The following is a 9,090-nucleotide window of genomic DNA, read 5'->3' as shown; positions in this document are numbered from 1 at the left end:
GAAGAGGAGATCACGAGGAGTTCAAATATGCTATTTGTTTTGATCGAATCCTTCTTGAACGAATTTGGATGATGATTGAAGGTTTGAGGGTTTTGAGAGAAAAAGGTGAAGTATTATTTGGGAGGTGATAAAATGAATGGAGAGGAAAGAGTTGACTAGTTGACCTAGTCATCTCTTTCTCCATTTGGCAACTTTAGTCCCTCAATTTAGGAAACGGGTACGGGAATTACCTAAACGAGATAATTCAAACGCGTATTAACGAGATGTGTTATAAACATATAACGGAACTTAAATAGTTAAACGGAAAAGTAAACGGAAAAAGGCGGGATGTTACAGACCCTGTGTTCGATTATCCTGATTTTCAGCAGTAGAAATCAAAGCTGTGTTGTTGGTGTTGGAGTTGTTCATCGTAGCCTGGCGATTTCTTAGTGATTCTTCGAGAATTAATTTCGATCGAGCATCGTAAAAGGTAGGCAATTTATCCATTTGATTGATGTGAGTTCGAATTTGGGCGTAGTTGTCGTTGAGGCCAGCAACCAACTGTAAAACCAATCGATGAGGTTCTACCTTTGAGTCAACATCACCTAACTGATCTGCAATCATCTTAAGTTCTTGACAGTAGGTAGACATGTTGGGAAAATCGTCTAGTTTGGTGTTGACGAATCGATTTTCCAGAGCTATGGCTCGAGAGTGTTTGTTGTCGTGAAACATGCTCTTGAGTCGATCCCATGTTTTCTTTGCGGTGACATCGGGTTCCATTATCGTGTTCATCAGATCAAGAGAAAGAGTAGCGTATATCCATTGTAGCACAATAGCATCATGACGAGCCCATAGTTCAGGAGGGGTGATGACTTCCGTGTCTTTGCCTTTGGATGAAGAGGCTGGTGGTGTTTCAGAAGTAAGGTGATCAAGGACGTCATGTGCACGACAATGGATTTTAAATAGTTCGGACCAGGAATTGTATTTGCTAGTATCCAGGTCCAGTTTGAAGGGAAGAGAGTATTGGATTTGGTGGATGGGTTGAGCAGCAAGTTTGAGAGGATCGGTTGACATGTTTAAGAGATAAAGAGAATACAGAGGATGAGTATGGATGATTGCAGAATAAGAAGAAAGGAAGATTAATTTGAGATGTAATTTGCGCGGTATTAAGCTGCTGATACCATAATAGAAGGTAAAATTGCTTGCTTTTCATTGAACACTCTCGTATGTATATATACACCATGAAGCCTAACTAACACCCTGATTTTCAGGGATTACAATCTTTACAAATCCTATCATAATCTTTTATAGATATGATACATCTAATATTAAGTAAATATATACTTCGTATTAAACTTTCTAGACAAGATGTATAAACCATTACAAACTTGTGTATATTTAAAACATTAAAGATTACAAGCTAAACTTTTACTTTAAAGCAAAAAACATATAGACGATCAATGATTGGTTTAGACCATTCTCGGAGTATTGTTGTGGTGTTGTGGTATTGTGGGAGTGCTTTTTACTGATGTGATATTATTGTAGAATGAAGGAAGCCTTATGGTAAATGCATTGTTGTGAACTTGTGGTGTTGTGATGTTATGGGTAAAATATAATTGGTATTGGATAAATAAAGAAATAAAAAGAAAAAAGAAAAAAATGTTGACCAATCACAATACACAATAATCGTTGTGCATACCGTGACTTTTCCCACAAAAATGACAACGATGCCATTGACAATGATGCATAAGGGGTTGTTGTCATTGTTTGTGGAACAACAATACCCATTATTGTCATGCATAGTGAATGGGCTTATGTAGGATAAAATATGTGGAATTGTAAGTCAAATCTTTAAAAATAGGATACAATATGTGGGATTGTAAATATTTTAATTTGTGTTGTATAATATGTAATAAACTTTATATATTTGAAAACACATTTAAAACTCAATTCATTCATATAATTTTCATTAAATATTACATAACACAACTAAAAATATTTATAGTCAAAATTAATAAATAAAGACTTTGAAAAGTCAATAATGAATACTATTGTGGGACGAAGGGAGCATAGTTTTAACAACGATTGAATTTCGAGAAGGATAGTAGATTGTACAACATACTAACTAGCACAAAAAAATGTTGTTTCAACGATTGAATTTCGAGAAGCATAATTTTAACAACAATTGAATTTCGAGAAGGATAATTTTAACAACGTTTGAGCTTATTCTTCTCTTCTTGATATATTGACAAACAATCTCTAGCTATAGTCCACCTAGATGGAAATTTAAACGAGGGATTCAGATCCAGACGAACTCCCTTAACCATTCATCATCGACAACACTAAAAGATTAATACACATGCGAGCTAGAGATTTTCTAGCCTTTTCTTGTTAAAAGGAATAAGCATCCCAACCGCCACCGTCCCCAAAGTGATGGGTTTGAGGTTCAAGGTAGTTTGTTTTGTCATATATTTTTATTTTGTAAACAGGTAATTTCTTGCATACATTTTTTAAATGATATGACATGTAGCTCGTACCATAGGTTTTCGTTTCGACCGAAATTTTTCTTGAACAAAAGCTACATTTAACCTCAGTATTATTACTACCTTTGACGTAATTAAAATACTCCCACACCCATGATCTTTTATTACCACCATTATTCTCTTCATTTCCAATAGATTCTTAGTCGACATCAATCAGAGGTGTCTCATTCTTCTCCAAATCCACATCGATGACGTGTTCCTTATGTTGTGATTCCGTCTACAAAGTTTAAAGTTCAAACGATCAAAGTTGCAAAATATTATTATCAAACACGATAGTGTGACATGTGATCTAGTACAATTAAAAGTTGAAATATAAATACCCGGCAAACGGGTCGGGTTGGGTCGGGTTGAGTCAGAGATCAAATGGGTTTGGGTCGAAACAGGTCGACTTTTGAATGGGTTGAACGGGTTGGGTCGAGACCGGGTCGGGTTGGGTCAGGTTCGGTTGAGACCCATTTATTTTCATAATTTTTTGGGTCGGGTTGGGTTGGGTCGAGACCCATTTTCAAATTTCAATTTCGTATTCTAGGTTTCGGTTTTACATTTCAGTTTTGCGTTTCGCAATTTAGTTTTTAGTTTCATTTCACATTTCAGTTTTCAGTTCCCCTTTCAGTTACGTTTACGTTTTGGTTTTCATTTTCACGTTTCGTTTTTCAGTTCCCCTTTCAGTTACGTTTATGTTTTACGTATAGTTTTGACCGTTTTACGTAATAGATAATATATAATAATAAAATTTTAAACTGTTGAAAAACAAAGAAGCGTAACTAAAAAGACTTGATTTTTCAAGTTTAATCATTAATTAAATTGTTAGAGAGAACAGTTACATTGATTGAATTAAATTATATATTTAAGTGGTTGTTTTGTCGGTCACACATTGACGGTACATAAAAATATCAATAAATTGGATGTTATGGTGTTTAATTGTGCAGACCCGTTTGTCATACCCATTGAACCCGCTCTAATTTTTTTTAGATATAATATATAGACCTGTTTGGGTCTGCTATCATACTAAAAAATTTATTCAGATGAACCCGGAGGAAACCTAAGGTCGACCCAACTGACCCATCTTTTGAAGAATGGGTCTTGTTTGCCAGCCATAAAATATATGCACATACATCTTACTGAGTTTGGCAAACAGAAACATAGTTCACTAAAAAAATATATGGAACAACAACAATATCATACAACCATACTATTCAGATGAAAAATGATGTGAAAAGCATGTCCATACACTATACACAAACATACACATTCGAATGAAAATGATGCATACTAAACCATGAATACCTAGTTGGTTAATATATTAATATTTCATAATAGAAGATCAAAAAGTGACTAATTGCACATCGATAGTAGCTAGTTTTTAGACACAAAACTCAACTCATTTACAAGTGAGTTCATATAATCTATCAAAAATATTAACAAGAATAGTTATAGATTATCGTTACCGACCTTAATGCAACTTATATTCCGGGAATTGTAGATGGTACTGCTATTGAACGTAGTTACAACATACAAGTTGTGAGACTCACAATGATAACAGGGCGGTTCAGTTAATATGGTGCGGATATCATTTATTTTCATAACCGCTCCATAAAATTCGGTTAACCCATAAGTGTTAACCATATCCACGGTTACATCTTCGGTTCGATTTTATCGGATTAATATGATTATAGTTCGGTTAATTTGATTATCTGCTCAACCATAGAACTTATAATATAATAACATATTTAATATTTATTTAATTAATTTGATAATAATCTTCTAATCTATATGGTAATAGTAATTGCATATATCTATCTATCTATCGATCTATTTATCTATCTATTTATTTCGACTCTAGTAACTGAGGCAACAACAAGCGTTAACTTATTGGCGTCTTGACTGTCTCGTAGAGTATAAATTGAATTTCAAGTAGATTTTACTACTCATGGAAATTTGATTTTAACATTTTCATGGTGTCACATCATTTTTTTTGCCGGAGCTCCTCACGGAAGCAATCTCTCTATCCCGGAATAGAGAGAGATGAGTTTCTTTTTCCGTGGTGGAGAATTTTTTCTTTGGTAGTTAGAAAAACAACTTCTCTTCTATTCTAAGATAGATGAAGGATTATCTATATTTCACCTCCGCTTAACTAGCATATGATTTGCTGGATTGAATTGGTTATTGTTGTTATTACGACCAACTCCTCCACACCAAAACCCTACCGACGACCAACTCCTTCGCACCTAAACCCTACCGTCGACCAAGAATGGTTCTCCGGCTGCTCGAACGCCTCCGCAGAATAAAACCAAAGGTGTTGTTGCATAAGTCCGATCTGGATAACCGAGTTCGTAGACTCATTCGCCATGATATCAGATACGAACTCGATACATATCCTCCTACTCAGGTTAATCTAATTTTCCCTCTTGTTTATCTTCTCCTCTTATTTCCTGACTTTAAATTTCAATTTCAAATTCAATTTCATACATATAATAATAATTATACATATATAAAATAAATACATATCACACACTCATAGCATATAGCATATAGCATATAGCAAATAGCAGCAGTTGCATATGTATATAAAATTGATGTCTCTGTTTATAAAATTACGATGCTGGAAGTTTTTTTTATATAATCATAAAGTAATTACTATTCGATAAAAGTTGGCTTCTTGGTGACAATTTATAACAAGAAACATGATTATAATTGAGTTTCTGGTGTAGTTTGTTCCAAAGTTCAAATCTTTTGCGATTGAAGAAAGACCGAGAGACCTGGAGAGAAGTGGATTAGATTAAATAAGAAATTTGGGGACAATGAAGAGATAAAAGTAGAGGCAACCCCGGTCCCAGTTACCGACTCTCCTCCAAAAGATTGTGATGTTACAACAGATGAAGATTTGAAGCCTTACACATTTGCTGACCAGCCTTGCATGAAAATTGTGATTAATATCTTTAAGGGTGAAGAAAATGGTATTTTGGGGTTTGTCTCTAACGTATGGCCTGGCTTAAAGGCACAGGGTTGTCCCGTTAAAAATATGGGCCATGTTCAACAAATACAAACTAGGCCTTTTGTATACTAAATATTTTCTTATATTATAATAATAAGTTCTATAAAACTAATAATATCATGAGTACTTGCATCTTTCAAAATAGTGCTTGCAAAAAACTTAATATCAAACAATTAAAGGGACTTGCATTGAATCACTAAATATAATATATGTTGGGTTTTTTTGGGCCCTTCGAATTATGAGCCCTGTGCTATGGCACACTTAGCACATGCTCAAATCCGCCCCTGCTTAGAGCCATGGCCTGACTACTTAGGGTCATGGCATGACAGCTTAGAGGCGGTTGAGATTGATAAAGTTTATATGGGTCATCAAGTTGCCATGTCTGGTTTCACATACTGCTCTGGTTTGGGTCATAAATTTTAGTAAGCGACTAACATTTAATCTTCATCATATATATTCTAGTTTTTATTCATTTTTTGTGATTTCAAAAAAGAAGTTTTGATAAATTATGTTCTTTTTTGCTCACTTATATCATATTCATATACCACAACGACAACAATACTAACCCAATCTTACTAAGTGTAGTGTAGACAATCGCTCTTTTATCATATGATTTGTAGTCGCATTTATTTAAGGCCAAATGGAAAAGAACTACTCCGTAAATGTTTGTAGAGGTGACAAAATGAGCAGGGGTGCAGGTCGATTAATGGTCTGATAGGTAATAATTTGTGATCTTATTGTAGGTGACGAAACAGATAAGGGTGGGTTGACTAATATCTTTTTCTATCTAAAATAGTAAAATTTTCGATAGGTAATTAGTTCGCCAATATGAGTAATAATTGATTTTAAGAAGTTTTTAGCTAGAAGTCCCTTGACCTGATTGACCCATTTTCTTTTCAGCCATTTGACCCGTCATAAAAAGCATAACCTGAATAGGCCCATCTTGAATAAATGGATTGAAATCGCCACCTTATTTGTTTGCAATTAGGTTTTTTACTTGCCTGAAAGTTCAACAAATAGGTCGGCAGGCAGAGTACATTTGTTCATGTTTTGCTTACACTTAGCTTATGTAAGCACATACTTTATAATTTTTTGTCAAACAGTTTTCTGAACCTAATACTTTTGTTTTGTGCAAATCTTTCAGTAATTTGGATAATGAGCTGCAGACTCAATTGCAAGTGATCATATACATAGCATTGTATATGTATATTTTATTTACTAAAGGCTAAAAACAGAAGTAACGCGAAGTATATTCGAAGGGCTTGGAATATTCGCTGAAAATAAAGATAGCGGATCAGTTGCCGTGTTAATAAAAGACTGCGGGTCACTTCGCTAAGTTTCCGCGGATAGTTAAACAGTCAGCACACCGCGAATATTTTAAATACTATAGACAGAGAGCTCGGCCTCTCATTTATAGGTTGTTGATTCTCTGCCATTTGCCAAGACCTTTGTAATTTTCTCTTGTGATCTTGCCCAAGGAACTTTTACATCGGGTTAAGGTGAATCATGCTAATTAACAATCAAGACCAGGTCGGGGTGGTTGATGAAATGTCCCGTTCTTATTGATTAAAAACGTTCCATATTAATTGATTTCGTTGCGAGGTTTTGACCTCTATATGAGACGTTTTTCAAAGACTGCATTCATTTTAAAACAAACCATAACCTTTATTTCATCAATAAAGGTTTAAAAAGCTTTACGTAGATTATCAAATAATGATAATCTAAAATATCTTGTTTACACACGACCATTACATAATGGTTTACAATACAAATATGTTACAACAAAATAAGTTTCTTGAATGCAGTTTTTACACAATATCATACAAGCATGGACTCCAAATCTCGTCCTTATTTAAGTATGCGACAGCGGAAGCTCTTAATAATCACCTGAGAATAAACATGCTTAAAAACGTCAACAAAAATGTTGGTGAGTTATAGGTTTAACCTATATATATCAAATCATAATAATAGACCACAAGATTTCATATTTCAATACACATCCCATACATAGAGATAAAAATCATTCATATGGTGAACACCTGGTAACCGACATTAACAAGATGCATATATAAGAATATCCCCATCATTCCGGGACACCCTTCGGATATGATATAAATTTCGAAGTACTAAAGCATCCGGTACTTTGGATAGGGCTTGTTGGGCCCGATAGATCTATCTTTAGGATTCGCGTCAATTAGGGTGTCTGTTCCCTAATTCTTAGATTACCAGACTTAATAAAAAGGGGCATATTCGATTTCGATAATTCAACCATTGAATGTAGTTTCACGTACTTGTGTCTATTTTGTAAATCATTTATAAAACCTGCATGTATTCTCATCCCAAAAATATTAGATTTTAAAAGTGGGACTATAACTCACTTTCACGGATTTTTACTTCGTCGGGAAGTAAGACTTGGCCACTGGTTGATTCACGAACCTATAACAATATATACATATATATCAAAGTATGTTCAAAATATATTTACAACACTTTTAATATATTTTGATGTTTTAAGTTTATTAAGTCAGCTGTCCTCGTTAGTAACCTACAACTAGTTGTCCACAGTTAGATGTACAGAAATAAATCGATAAATATTATCTTGAATCAATCCACGACCCAGTGTATACGTATCTCAGTATTGATCACAACTCAAACTATATATATTTTGGAATCAACCTCAACCCTGTATAGCTAACTCCAACATTCACATATAGAGTGTCTATGGTTGTTCCGAAATATATATAGATGTGTCGACATGATAGGTCGAAACATTGTATACGTGTCTATGGTATCTCAAGATTACATAATATACAATACAAGTTGATTAAGTTATGGTTGGAATAGATTTGTTACCAATTTTCACGTAGCTAAAATGAGAAAAATTATCCAATCTTGTTTTACCCATAACTTCTTCATTTTAAATCCGTTTTGAGTGAATCAAATTGCTATGGTTTTATATTGAACTCTATTTTATGAATCTAAACAGAAAAAGTATAGGTTTATAGTCGAAAAAATAAGTTACAAGTCATTTTTATAAAGGTAGTCATTTCAGTCGAAAGAACGACGTCTAGATGACCATTTTAAAAAAACATACTTCCACTTTGAGTTTAACCATAATTTTTGGATATAGTTTCATGTTCATAATAAAAATCATTTTCTCAGAATAACAACTTTTAAATCAAAGTTTATCATAGTTTTTAATTAACTAACCCAAAACAGCCCGCGGTGTTACTACGACGGCGTAAATCCGGTTTTACGGTGTTTTTCGTGTTTCCAGGTTTTAAATCATTAAGTTAGCATATCATATAGATATAGAACATGTGTTTAGTTGATTTTAAAAGTCAAGTTAGAAGGATTAACTTTTGTTTGCGAACAAGTTTAGAATTAACTAAACTATGTTCTAGTGATTACAAGTTTAAACCTTCGAATAAGATAGCTTTATATGTATGAATCGAATGATGTTATGAACATCATTACTACCTTAAGTTCCTTGGATAAACCTACTGGAAAAGAGAAAAATGGATCTAGCTTCAATGGATCCTTGGATGGCTCGAAGTTCTTGAAGCAGAATCA

The 9,090-nt window shown here is 33.9% G+C and overlaps 1 protein-coding gene across 1 annotated transcript; it reads right to left on the bottom strand.

Moving 5' to 3' along the window:
- Positions 1 to 330: 330 nt before the first annotated feature.
- Positions 331 to 1,053, bottom strand: LOC139889506 (uncharacterized). The gene has a single exon (XM_071872454.1). The coding sequence runs from the start codon at positions 1,051 to 1,053 to the stop codon at positions 331 to 333; it is 723 nt and encodes a 240-aa protein (XP_071728555.1).
- Positions 1,054 to 9,090: the final 8,037 nt, after the last annotated feature.

This window comes from Rutidosis leptorrhynchoides, chromosome 2 (genome assembly GCF_046630445.1).
Source record: "Rutidosis leptorrhynchoides isolate AG116_Rl617_1_P2 chromosome 2, CSIRO_AGI_Rlap_v1, whole genome shotgun sequence".
NCBI classification, from domain to species: domain Eukaryota; kingdom Viridiplantae; phylum Streptophyta; class Magnoliopsida; order Asterales; family Asteraceae; genus Rutidosis; species Rutidosis leptorrhynchoides.
The sequence above is the reverse complement of the archived record's forward strand: the minus strand, read 5'-3'. Positions and strand labels throughout refer to the sequence as shown.